The sequence below is a fragment of the Ranitomeya imitator genome, chromosome 10 (genome assembly GCF_032444005.1).
Source record: "Ranitomeya imitator isolate aRanImi1 chromosome 10, aRanImi1.pri, whole genome shotgun sequence".
Classification (NCBI taxonomy): Eukaryota; Metazoa; Chordata; class Amphibia; order Anura; family Dendrobatidae; genus Ranitomeya; species Ranitomeya imitator.
In genome coordinates this window covers 103,266,000-103,280,254 of record NC_091291.1, presented here as the reverse complement: position 1 = coordinate 103,280,254, position 14,255 = coordinate 103,266,000, and the positions used below count along the sequence as shown (strand labels likewise).

Genomic DNA, 14,255 nt, shown 5'->3' with positions numbered 1-14,255 from the left:
TAAGGGAGAACAAAAGGATCAGCAGTCTGAAATATGTTCCCTGACATATTGACCAGGAATGCCGTGCACACCTATGGATATCAGTGGTTTCTCCGACAATAGTCTGTGTACGGGGGCTTTATTCTAATGTCCTACACTCGGCAGTGGCCGCCACACATTGCATGGCCATGGCGCTGAGAAGTGCTGCTTTATTCAATGTTCACAGCTGACAAAGCTGCGGTCATCTGACTGGTGTCGGACCCCCACCGATCTGATATTGATGATCTTTCCCAGAGAAATTCGTCGATATTATGTGCCTGGAGAACCCTTTTAACCCCTTTCACCCTTTAAGATTAGTTTGCATGTTGCAGTTTTATGTTGATTTTTTGGAAAATTGCTCAAAGCCTTGACAAAACCTCAGTGTTTGACCGTGGTGTTTGGATTGACTCTTGTATAAATTCGGACGTCTTTGCGTGATTAGTAGTGGCAGGTTCTGAATGCACGTCGGCCATCAGTCTGTGCGGCTACTGCTAGGATCCGTTGCCCATTGACCCCCAATATTATTTAAAAAAAAAACGGATCCGGCAGAGATTAGTTGGTGAATAACGGACAAAAAAGTACAACTTTTATCCCAACAGATTTCTGCTGGATCTGACGCTGGACATGTGAACATAGCTTTACTACAGGGATCCATTGTGTGTCATTAGTATTTGACATGTGTAAGCCACATGCGCAGGGAATCTAAAGCAAGGAAGAAATCGTGCACATGTTTTACTATAAGCTGTGTAAATCTTTGTTTTCCCGCGGATGCGCCTGTTGCACGACTTTTGCGACATTGCGGCTCAATGGTTGCAAACCAAGAACTTTTTACTGCAGTATTCCTTCTACTGTACACTGTCTCCCTCTGGTGGACAGACGAAGAGAGTGCAGTTACTCCTTATTCCTGTAAAACGTGGAAAATTTTTATGATAACCCAATCTATTAACTTTGTTATTATTCTGTATGACGCCCATTTCAAACAATGGAGACTAATAAATACATATTTTACCCTTTGATGTTTTGTATTGGTTCTGTAAGTTGAAGTGGGCGAAAATTGCTGATCGGAAAAACGTAATTATTGATCGCATACAAAAGTAATGGCTTCACAATTAACCCCCATTGCTTGATCCAGTCCATGCTGTATTAATGGATTTTACTAGCTTTTTTTCTTTTTTAACTTCCTTTTCAGAGTGCACAGCTCCTATTTAATATATTCCACCGTCTCCTCCATCCTGTAATGTCTCGGCGCCTGCCATGTCTTGGTCAGCAGGTGCATTGTCATATTATGTAGTAATAGAAGATAATTATACATTTTATTGTTTTTTGGGGGGATATTTTCTGATTTTAAGTTTCTGCATTTTGTATGTTTAGTTTATAGAAGGCGACCATCGCATTGAGCACAGCCCCCGACGCTGGCTCCATGTATCCGGAATCCACTACAGACTCCCCAGCTAGACTATCACTGCGACAGACTGGCTCTCCAGGAATGATTTACAGGTAAGTGTTATCACTTATTATTATTTATTATTAGTGTTATGCTTTATTCTTTATGTATTATCCTAATATCAGTGCTTAGTGTAGTTACTTATATATGTAATCTACTTGTAATGTATTGATAGTTGTAGTATTTGCATTCATAGTTGTCAATAAACCTGTAATACGATGATTTTGTCTTACTGGAGGTTCTAATTAAAGAATAACTTACATTTAAAAAAAAAAAATTTTTATGTAACTATCCACCAGGCATCGCAAAGTTATGATTTTTATTTGTAATGTTCTTCATCACCTTATTTTTCAGCACTATGCTGCAGAGCTGTTTTAACTACCTAGCTCATGCGCCTTTAGATGTTCCTTTCAGCTGCTGCTCAGCAAGATCTGTCTGCTATATCCACAGTATGGAAATTCCTCTGTCTGAGTTTGGAGGAGGGACAGAAAGATTAAAACAGGGAAAGTCCCCTGCATAGACTGGTGAATATAGTGTAAGGATAGTTAAAGGGGATGTCAGGGGACGATAATGTTGCAAGAGGAGGCGGTGCCCGGCGCACACAGGCCCGGAGTGACAGCTGTGCTGCGTCTGATTAGGAAGGAAAGACCCGCCTCCTTGGCGATTTCACGGTATGAGGGGGCACATTTTATAAACGTTTATTTCAGCATGTGCAGGGAGCATAACTAAAAGAGCCACCTTGTCAGAATGCAGCATTAGTGCTGCACAAGGTGGCTCTTTTAGTTGCAAACACCTGTGGGGGGTGACAGGTTCCCTTTAATTGGCCTCCACGCATTGCAAAGTTAGGAATTTTTGTAATTGCACTGCTCAAAAAAATAAAGGGAACACTAAATTACCACATCCTAGATATCACTGAATGACATATTCCAGTTGCAAATCTTTATTCATTACATAATAGAATATGTTGAGAACAGTAAAACTTAAAAATGATCAATGTAAATCAAAATTAATATCTCATTGAGGTCTGGATTTAGAATGTTGCTGAAAATCAAAGTGGAAAATCAAATTACAGGCTGATCCAACTTCAGTAGAAATGCCTCAAGACAAGAAAATGATGCTCAGTAGTGTGTGTGACCTCCACATGCCTGTATGACCTCCCTACAACACCTGGGCATGCTCCTGATGAGGCGACAGATGTTCTCCTGAGGGTTCTCCTCCCAGACATGGATTAACACATCGGTCAATTTCTGGACAGTCTGTGGTGTTGGTGGGTGGAACAAGACATGATGTCCAAGATTTGCTCGATTGGATTCAGGTCTGGGGAACGGGCGGGCCAGTCCATAGCATCAGTGTCTTCATCTTGCAGGAACTGCTGACACACTCCAGCCACATGAGCTCTGGCATTGTCAGGTATCAGAAGGAACCCAGGGCCCAATGCACCAGCATATGGTCTCACAATTGGTCTGAGGATCTCATCTCAGTACCTAATGGCAGTCAGGCTACCTCTGGCGAGCACATGAAGGACTGTGCGGCCCTTCCCACAATGCCTCCCCACATCATTACTAACCCACTACCAAACCGGTGATACAGGAGGAAGCTGCAGGCAGCAGAACGTTCTCCACAGCGTCTCCAGACTCTGTCACATCTGTCACATGTGCTCAGTGTGAACCTGCTCTCATCTGTGAAGAACACAGGGCGCCAATGTCGAATCTGCCAATCTTAGTGTTCTCTGGCAAATGCCAATTGCCCTGCACGTTGTTGGTCTGTTAGCACAGCACCCACTCTCATGGAGTCTATTTCTGATAGTTTGAGCAGATACATGGATGTTACTGGTCTGCTGGAGGTAATTTTGCAGGACTCTGACACTGTTCCTCCTTAGACAAAGGAGGAGGTAGAGGTCCTGCGGCTGGGTTGTTGCCCTCCTACGGCCCCCTCCATGTCTCCTGGTACACAGGCCTGTCTCCTGGCATCTGCTCCATGCTCTGGGCACTGTTCTGACAGACACAGCTACCCTTCTTGCCACAGCTCCCATTGATGTGCCATCCTGGATGAGCTGCTCTACCTAAGAAACTTCTGTGGGTTGTAAACACCTCCGCATGCTACTGTACCTCTTGGGGTGAGTGCAATGACAAAATGCAAAAATGACCAAAACAGCCAGAAATGGTCTGTAGTCACCCCCTGCAGAATCACTCCTTTATAGGGTTTGTCTTGTTAATTGCCTATCATTTCTACCTGTTGTCTGCTTCATTTGCACAACAGCAGGAGATATTGATTCACAATCAGTGTTGCTTCATAACTGCACAATTTGATTTCACAGAAGTGTGATCAACTTGGAATTGCATTGTGTTTGTGTTCCCTTTATTTTTTTGAGCAGTGTGCTTCAATACCTTATTTTTCTTCCTTCTTTCCCTAACACTAAGCTGCAGTGCTGTTCCAATGTCCACTTCTTGGTTATTTAAAAGTTGCATTTAACAGCTACATTATCAGTCTGTGCAGTTGTGAGGGACGGCCAGGGCCATAGTCATGGCCGAGAGCATATGCGTAGTCGTGCCCTGGTCTCCCATCACATGAAAACAGTACTCATTGCTCTGCATACCTGTGGCTTTATCGTCTGCACCTCCAGTGCCTTCTCTATGTTGCTCGAAGCCCCCTCTGTACGGTTTAGCACAAAATGAGCCATAGTCCATTTCAACTTTCAAATCAACCTCTTTACTGATCTTCTTACACAGCACATCCATGTTTGTTACAGCATCTACATCAGATTTCACGCAGTGTAGCGCTTCCCCTTTTCATGTCCTCCTCTCTCTGTCACTTAGCACGTTCCCAAGTCGAACCGTAAGGGTACCGTCACACTAAAACGACGCTGCAGCGATACGACAACGATGTCGATCGCTGCAGCGTCGCTGTTTGGTCGCTGGAGAGCTGTCACACAGACAGCTCTCCAGCGACCAACGATCCCGAGTTCCCCGGTAACCAGGGTAAACATCGGGTTAGGGGCCGCGCTTAGTAACCCGATGTTTACCCTGGTTACCAGCGTAAACGTTAAAAAAACAAACACTACATACTCACCTTTAGCTGTCTGTCCCCGGCGCTGTGCTTTCCTCTGCACTGTCAGCGCCGGTCAGCCGGAAAGCAGAGCGGTGACGTCACCGCTCTGCTTTCCGGCTGACCGGCGCTGACACAGGATGCAGGAGGAGTGCAGAGAAGCACAGCGCCGGGGACAGACAGCTGAAGGTAAGTATGTAGTGTTTTTTTTTTTTTTTTAACGTTTACGCTGGTAACCAGGGTAAACATCGGGTTACTAAGCGCGGCCCAGCGCTTAGTAACCCGATGTTTATCCTGGTTACCAGTGAAGACATCGCTGAATCGGCGTCACACACGCCAATTCAGCGATGTCAGCGGGAGATCCAGGGACGAAAGAAAGTTTCAAACGATCTGCTACGACGTACGATTCTCAGCGGGGTCCCTGATCGCAGTAGCGTGTCAGACACAGCGAGATCGTAACGTTATCGCTGGAACGTCACGGATCGTGCCGTCCTAGCGATCAAAGTGCCACTGTGTGACGGTACCCTAACTTTCGGTTCCTCAGCGTCCTCCCTATCCAGACTTACTTCGTTTGTGGGTTCCCTCGGCCGTTTCACACCGGTTCTGAGAGCATCAGCCCACGCAATAAGCTGCCACATGATGAGCGACCTGCCTGCAATGCTGTGACTTCTCTTGCAGCTACAGTTCCCACTACTGCTGCACTGTTTCCTCTGCTGAACCATTGGTATTCAGGCCCGCTGGTGCTAGATGCCTGGGCTTCACTCTTAAGAACGTTACGTGGTCACTGCGTGGTCCCAGGCATTAAGCCCTTCAGGACTGTCTGGGCACTCAGGCCCTCCCAGACTCTTTCTGAAGTACAAGCAGGAAACTCTCTGTCTTATCCCACAGTGGCCCCTCCTATATTAACTATTTGCAGGGCTATTGCTACAAGCTACACTGTGCCCCCATCTAGTGGCTAGAAAAGAACTCTGCACTTTCCCTATAACACAACAATATACATTGTAAGACAAGTATGAACATTTATACAAATACTAGATTGTGGCCCGATTCTAACGCATCGGGTATTCTAGAATATGCATGTCCCCGTAGTATATGGACAATGATGATTCCAGAATTCGCGGCAGATTGTGCCCGTCGCTGATTGGTCGAGGCGACCTTTATGACATCGTCGCCATGGCAACCATTATGACATCATCGCCGTTGTGCCCGTTGCTGATTGGTCGAGGCCTCGACCAATCAGAGACGCGGGATATCTACGTCCTTTATGACATCGTCGCTGTGCTCGTCGCTGATTGGTCGAGGCCTGGCGGCCTCGACCAATCAGAGACGCGGGATTTCTACATCGATGCTGTGCCGGTCTCTGATTGGTCGAGGCCTGGCGGCCTCGACCAATCAGAGAGCCGGGATTTCCAAGACAGACAGACAGACAGAAAAACCCTTAGACAATTATATATATAGATATAGGCAAAGGGGATAGTAACACTAAACAAGGGAGTGGAGTATTACACGGTCCCAGTACACCCCTTACACGGTGACTTTCCCTGTCTGAACCTCTCTACACCTCACTGTACTCAGACCAGGAGATTCCCATACTCTGTTTGTAAAGAGTGGACAGATTCTTTATTGAGCAGCAGCTGAAAGGAGCTTCTAAAGCAGCATAACCTAGGTATATAGGGAGAGAAGGAAGAAATTAAGCTAATGAAGTATATTACATTAAAGTCATAGTTCTGTGATTCCTGGAGGATAATTAAATAAAGAGATCCTTTTTTTTCCTAATTTACAATCGTGGAGCACTTTTTCTTATAACTGCACATTGTGCTGTTCCTCTTATCCCTCCTGAAAAAAAATGTGATTACCATAAGTTGTCAACTAAAGACAATATTTGCACAGCATTGCCCTCATCACAGATAGAAAATTATTAGTCTGTATCAGTCAGTCTTAATTTTCTTAATGCACGCACAGAAGTCTGTAAGATGCAGCGCTCGTCTTAAGGGATATGTATACTTTTGCAACCAATTTCTTTTATTGATCCAGTGCATCTAAAATACAAAGTGACTTAACAAATCCACGTTCTCTATTTAAACAGCTCTTGGCATGAAAGGCCGATTTTCTTTTAGATCACTTTTATAAATTTGCCCCTTATATTTGAAAAAATATGTTCAAACCCTAATTAAAGAGATCCTGTCGCATTGTACATGCAGTCCGATCTGTGGACAATATGGAAGACAGAAGGAGAAGCTGAGCCGAATGATATTTGGGTTTGTAGGAAAATATTCAGTATAACTTGTTGTCATTGAAATCCCCAGTGTTTTGTATGTATGAGACCAGTGGGCGGGCCTACTAGTGACTGACAGTCTACCTTGTATAACTGCCTGCAGAGAGAGCTGTCAGTCACTAGTAGGCCCACCCACTGGACTCCTACATAGTCATTGAAATCCCTGGTGTTTGAATGTATGAGTCCAGTGGGCAGGCTTTCTCTGGAGGCAGTTATACAAAGTAGACTGTCAGTCACTAGTAGGCCCGCCCACTGGACTCATATATTCAAACACCAGGGATTTCAATGACTGTATGAGTCCAGTGGGCAGGCCTACTAGTGACTGACAGTCTACCTTGTATAACTGCCTGCAGAGATGGCTGTCAGTCACTAGTAGGACCACCAACTGGACTCATACATACAAAACACCAGGGATTTTAATGACTATGAAACAACTTGTGCTGAAACTTTTCCCACAAAAATATATATCATGTCCAAATTCTCTATAACATCCTTCCTGCAGATCTGAGATCATAGCCAATATGACACGTTCCATTAAAGAAAATAAAGTATTTAAAAAAAAAAAAAAAAAACAGAAAAAACACCAACAGTTGCCATTTATTAAGGCGTTATATATTACACATGACCATGAATCCGCACTATAAGAAACCCATTGTAATAGTGCAAATTTAGAAGATATGAGGCCCAATTAATCAAAGCCTTTACATCACTAGTCTGGAGTAAAAAGTTTTGAAAAGCCGTATAATTTTGGTGAAACTTGAAACTTCGCTAAAATTTAGCGACTCTTGGCGTTCTCACAAGTGATGAGCGAACGTACCGGGATAAGTTGGTGTCCGAGTGTCTTCGTCGTACTCGAATGATATGTTAGAGTCCCCATGGCTGCATGTCTCACGGCTGTTTGACAAGCACAACACATGGATGGATTGCCTAACAAACAGGAGATCCCTATATGTGTTTGTCAAACAGCCGCGAGGCATGCGGCCGCGGGGGACTCAAACATATCATTCGAGCCCGCCGAAGACACTCGGTCAGCACCTCATCCGGGTACGTTCATCACTAGTTCTCACGCCATTTTTGCCGAGCTCCAATAAACTGGGCTGACCTGGGGCAGGATGACCACCACCTGTCAAATTCATGTCACGCACCAGTGTTCACTACGCCACAGGTCTTACCCCCCGCATTGACTGGAGTAGGATTTGTGGCGAGGTGCCCACAGTGGTGCCCACCCCTCTTCTTGTATTTGATTCATTCAGAGCCGTAATAAAATTCTGCGTGTACAACAGGCAGATTTTCTCGCAGATCTTCACCGCAGCTCGCTTCTGCATGGATTTTGTTTGTGGCATGTGAATGAGATTTGGTAACTCCCCCTGTTTGCTGTGATACTCTCCAGCTTTTGCCCCTAATAACCGTCTTGTATATTTGTATTGTATCCACCCATGTGAGCATGTCCTGATGGAGAAGTGTTCCTAGTTGTACAGCGACTATGCTCTTCTATATAAGTATAGGCAGGTGTCATAAGTGCCCGTTCCTTCGCTCCCTCCGGGCTGTGTCCACTTTCCCATTTTTCACTAGGTGTCGCTGTTGTACCAGGTACACGGATAGGGCGCGAGATAAATCCGCGGCGCTCAGCTCACTTTTCAGAATTTGCAATGTGATGTGTGGAATCTTTCTCTCTTTTCCTTCATGCTTCCCAAGTGCTCGATATGGGAGTCCCAAACGCCAACTTCAGTTTTACAGGTACCCCGCGGACTCTGTGTGTTGTTGTTGTTGTTTTCCCCTCATCTTCACACCTTCATGTCTGGTCCGTTTATTTTTTTATTTTTTTTTAAATAAATCTTTGTGTTCTTTTTTTTACCATCTGTGTGTCATTCATTTTTCTCATAAGCCCAAAAAAAAAATCAGACGGTTGATTTCTAAGCTATTTCTAGTAATCTATAGAAAAAAGAAAACAGATGGATGCCATCTGTGTGCTGTACGTCTTTTGTTTTTTTTCCTTTTTTTTTTTTTCGGAATCATTAACTACTTAATGGGCGACTTCTGTCCGCAAAATTGTCCGGGAGAAAAGAGTTTAATAGCCCCACAGAATATAAAGGGCCGGAGACATCAAAGTGTGTACTCTAGGAAACTTCCCTAGGACGCTTTGAATAGTCGCAAACCTTTTGCGCAACGCAAAGGTGCAAACATTTTGTTCGCTTTTTTTTTGCCGTTTTAAGCAACTATTCCAAAATTTGAAGCCAGGAAGGGACGGGACGTGGTTACACCAAGCCTATTAAATCAATGTGTAATGGCGGCACTTTTTACGCCAAAAATGTTATAAGATTTGAGTAACCTTTCTGGCAAGTCGCACGTTCACCACTGCGATACAGCTATGAAGTTCATGAACAGCTCGGGAAACCTCCATCCGAATTTTTTCTTTTTCTTTTTTTTTTTTTTTTTTTTTTTTTTTTTTTAAATGTACGAGAGAAATGAATAACGCTCAGATGATGAAAATGGACACTAGGAGCACAAACGGTTGCAAAATGTACACGGACGTGTGAATAAGGCCTTATTTCTATGCGATTCATGCATGATTTTCTTATTTAAAGGTAAAGTCCATCTTTGCATCTAATCTTTTATGCATCTAAAATGAAATGAAAAGTCTACTTCTGTTCTGCGTCTACAGTTCCCATGCAGACTTGTGTGTCTCCATAGCAACAGACTGCAAGCAAACAGCTCGTAGTCTGATTCCGCGATCATGTTGCCATCTGGCTTCTACTTGTTGCCATACTGCCAAATGCAAGAAAATAAACAATTAGGGGTCCAGCTAAAAGGGCGTATGATAGTAAAATCTGAGTGCTCAGTGTTTATTATCTGTTTCTATGGAGACACATAGGTTTGCATAGGAGAGGACGACAAAAATAAGATTTACAAAGTTGTAAAGTTTTTGCAAATTTTTCCCTTTTTTAGATGCATTGGAACAAAAAAACATAAAATATTGGTCGTAAGGGTGGACCTGTCCCTTTATGTCTGTACATCAGTGTTGTGCAACCTTGTGGAGTGATATAACGAAATGACTGTTTGTTTTCTTCTGTGATGACGCGGTATCCTGTTTGTGTGAACCTGCTTCATCTCTATACGATATTACCTAAATCTGTCAGAAAAGCAAAATAATTTCAGAGCAAAACATATACACCGACATTGGTCTGCACAGTGCTTCCCCTACTAGAACAGCAGTCTGTGCTGCAGAGCTGAACTTCACACTGGAATTTGTCGTTATTGTCCACTATTTTGCTATTTGACTTTTTTCGTCTTTTGACCACCCGAACCGGTATTGTATATCGTCCGTCGTATGAGTGATGTTCCTGCAATCACACATGTGCCTTATTTGACGTCACTTACATGACGGCGCTTCTTAGTATCTAGAATTCTAAATTCTTCTTTTTAAGGTTTCTCTTTACTTATAGAGCACTTGTCACCACCATAAACGCTCTATAAATGGGTTAATCTGCACCTAAATATGATTTAAGCAATGCCTGGCCTTCTTTCTGAAACAGCGGCTACAGGGAGAAAATAAAGTTCTATCTTTGCTGCAGCCACTCGCTTCCAGGCGTTGTGGCCGTGCAGGGAGCGGTTACCGTTACCACTAACTGCACAGTGAACAAACTACTAAATAGTCACTCCCTGGTACTTGGATCGACAGTCTGCTCATCACCGTATGTGTGCAGAACCGGCTGTCAATCATGGAGCAGGGGAGTGACTACACTGACTAGTGAGTGGTGACTGCACTGCCCCAAAGCCTGGAAGCGAGTGGCTGCCGGTATCCGCCTGTGAGCAGACGTAGTCGAATGGCGTTCAATGGGCACAATGACGTTATGACAACGTGCCCTATGTGGGACACATTATACTGTACGGAGCACTATGTGGGGCCATTATAATGTGCAGAAGACTATATGGGGCCCTTTATATTATATGGAGAACTATGTGAGGCCATTATACTGTATGGAACACTATGTGGGGCCCTTTATACTGTAAGGAGGACTATATGGGGCCCATTATACTGTATGGAGGACTATGTGGGGCCATTATACTGTGCAAAGGACTATGGGGGGCCCTTTATACTGTATGGAGAGTTATGTGAGGCAATTATACTGTATAGAGGACTATGTGGGGCCATTATACTATATGGGACCATTATACTGTATGGAGCACTGTGTGTAGAAATTAAACAGTATGAAGCACTATGTGGAGCCATTAAACTGTACAGAGCACTATGCATGGTCATTATACTGTATGGAAGGCAATGTGGGGCCCATTATATTATATGGACGGCTATGTGGGGTCATAATATTGTATGGAGCACTATGTGGAGCCATTAAACTGTACAGAGCACTATGCATGGTCATTATACTGTATGGAAGGCAATGTGGGGCCCATTATATTATATGGACGGCTATGTGGGGTCATAATATTGTATGGAGCACTATGTGGGGCCATTATAATGTATGGAGCACTATTCAGTGACATTATACTGTATGGAGGACTTTGTGGCCATTATGCTCTTTGTAGAGCTGTGTGGGGATTACATTTGGAGAATCGGGTAACTATTCTTTGAGAGGGGTACATGAGGGTCATCATAGCATGCATGCAGAGGGTACTGTGGAGGTATTCACTGTGGGGTATCTTACGGTGTTTGGGGGCACTATTGTTGGCATCATAGTTTATCATCTGTATCGTTCAAGGTTTTTTTTTTCTTTTGTTATTACATTTTGAACTTAGACCATCGGGCTATATGGTTTTTTTTTCAACTCTTACATCTTATATTATTCCAATATTTTATTGTAAGGTCTGTTAATTAAAATGTACTGTGTTCGTGGGACAACCCCTTTAGGTTTCCATATGAAAAAGGTCATCATTACATTTGATCAAAAGGAAAAACTATCTCAACTGTAGACTTTTTTTTTTTTTTTTAATACTGTATCAAGGTTGGCCCGCAACTTTGTCCAAGCTTTTAATTTTGGCCATCTGTGTATTTAAGTTTTACATCCCTGCTTTAGATGATCTATATACTGCACATGTACCGTAGTATTCTTTTGGGTGCATCCGATTCATTTTTGTGTGTATTACATCTTATGTGGCTAAACAAAGAAGTAAGACAGGCAATTAACAGTAAAAAGAAAGCATTTGCACTACTAAAGCAGGATAGCACCATTGAAGCTCTAAAAAACTATAGGGAGAAAAATACTTTATCTAAAAAACTAATTAAAGCTGCCGAAAAGGAAACAGAGAAGCACATTGCTAAGGAGAGTAAAACTAATCCCAAACTGTTCTTCAACTATATCAATAGTAAAAGAATAAAAACTGAAAATGTAGGCCCCTTAAAAAATAGTGAGGAAAGAATGGTTGTAGATGACGAGGAAAAAGCTAACATATTAAACACCTTCTTCTCCACGGTATTCACGGTGGAAAATGAAATGCTAGGTGAAATCCCAAGAAACAATGAAAACCCTATATTAAGGGTCACCAATCTAACCCAAGAAGAGGTGCGAAACCGGCTAAATAAGATTAAAATAGATAAATCTCCGGGTCCGGATGGCATACACCCACGAGTACTAAGAGAACTAAGTAATGTAATAGATAAACCATTATTTCTTATTTTTAGGGACTCTATAGCGACAGGGTCTGTTCCGCATGACTGGCGCATAGCAAATGTGGTGCCAATATTCAAAAAGGGCTCTAAAAGTGAACCTGGAAATTATAGGCCAGTAAGTCTAACCTCTATTGTTGGTAAAATATTTGAAGGGTTTCTGAGGGATGTTATTCTGGATTATCTCAATGAGAATAACTGTTTAACTCCATATCAGCATGGGTTTATGAGAAATCGCTCCTGTCAAACCAATCTAATCAGTTTTTATGAAGAGGTAAGCTATAGGCTGCACCACGGTGAGTCATTGGACGTGGTATATCTCGATTTTTCCAAAGCGTTTGATACCGTGCCGCGCAAGAGGTTGGTACACAAAATGAGAATGCTTGGTCTGGGGGAAAATGTGTGTAAATGGGTTAGTAACTGGCTTAGTGATAGAAAGCAGAGGGTGGTTATAAATGGTATAGTCTCTAACTGGGTCGCTGTGACCAGTGGGGTACCGCAGGGGTCAGTATTGGGACCTGTTCTCTTCAACATATTCATTAATGATCTGGTAGAAGGTTTACACAGTAAAATATCGATATTTGCAAATGTTACAAAACTATGTAAAGCAGTTAATACAAGAGAAGATAGTATTCTGCTACAGATGGATCTGGATAAGTTGGAAACTTGGGCTGAAAGGTGGCAGATGAGGTTTAACAATGATAAATGTAAGGTTATACACATGGGAAGAAGGAATCAATGTCACCATTACACACTGAATGGGAAACCACTGGGTAAATCTGACAGGGAGAAGGACTTGGGGATCCTAGTTAATGATAAACTTACCTGGAGCAGCCAGTGCCAGGCAGCAGCTGCCAAGGCAAACAGGATCATGGGGTGCATTAAAAGAGGTCTGGATACACATGATGAGAGCATTATACTGCCTCTGTACAAATCCCTAGTTAGACCGCACATGGAGTACTGTGTCCAGTTTTGGGCACCGGTGCTCAGGAAGGATATAATGGAACTAGAGAGAGTACAAAGGAGGGCAACAAAATTAATAAAGGGGATGGGAGAACTACAATACCCAGATAGATTAGCGAAATTAGGATTATTTAGTCTAGAAAAAAGACGACTGAGGGGCGATCTAATAACCATGTATAAGTATTTAAGGGGACAATACAAATATCTCGCTGAGGATCTGTTTATACCAAGGAAGGTGACGGGCACAAGGGGGCATTCTTTGCGTCTGGAGGAGAGAAGGTTTTTCCACCAACATAGAAGAGGATTCTTTACTGTTAGGGCAGTGAGAATCTGGAATTGCTTGCCTGAGAAGGTGGTGATGGCGAACTCAGTCGAGGGGTTCAAGAGAGGCCTGGATGTCTTCCTGGAGCAGAACAATATTGTATCATACAATTAGGTTCTGTAGAAGGACGTAGATCTGGGGATTTATTATGATGGAATATAGGCTGAACTGGATGGACAAATGTCTTTTTTCGGCCTTACTAACTATGTTACTATGTTACTATGTTACTATGTTATCTTTGCTGGTTGGTGCAGAGACTGTAAAAGCCAAAAAATGCTGAGTGTGAGTGCTGGGCGGGACGTGATGACTTCTGTCTGTCTCCGGATCGATACCTCTCCTCTGCTAATGATCCAGACAAGCACTTTGTACTTTAACCTTTGCCCGTTCTCCTCTGAACGTTCTGCAGTCTGCGGAATGTTTCTGTTTAATGGTATAGAAGCTTATCCAGGGGTCCGCCCATCTCTAGTGATGGAAACCAAACAAGAGAAGCCGAAAAATACGGGACAAGAGAGTATATAAAGATCAAATACCTTTACTGACATAGTGGTAAAGGGTAGCAGCGCAG

The 14,255-nt window shown here is 43.1% G+C and overlaps 1 protein-coding gene across 6 annotated transcripts in view; it reads left to right on the top strand.

Moving 5' to 3' along the window:
- KCNAB2 (potassium voltage-gated channel subfamily A regulatory beta subunit 2) overlaps positions 1–14,255 on the top strand; it is a 254,260-nt gene that overhangs the window by 62,042 nt on the left and 177,963 nt on the right. For 4 of the 6 annotated variants that reach the window (XM_069741823.1, XM_069741824.1, XM_069741825.1 and 1 more), the window contains exons 2-3: positions 1,390–1,515; positions 8,478–8,519. In XM_069741823.1, coding sequence (XP_069597924.1) covers positions 1,439–1,515; positions 8,478–8,519 — 119 coding nt within the window. In that variant the 5' untranslated portion in view covers positions 1,390–1,438. The remainder of the gene's footprint in view (positions 1–1,389; positions 1,516–8,477; positions 8,520–14,255) is intronic. The other 2 variants (XM_069741827.1, XM_069741828.1) reach the window with 1 other exon arrangement.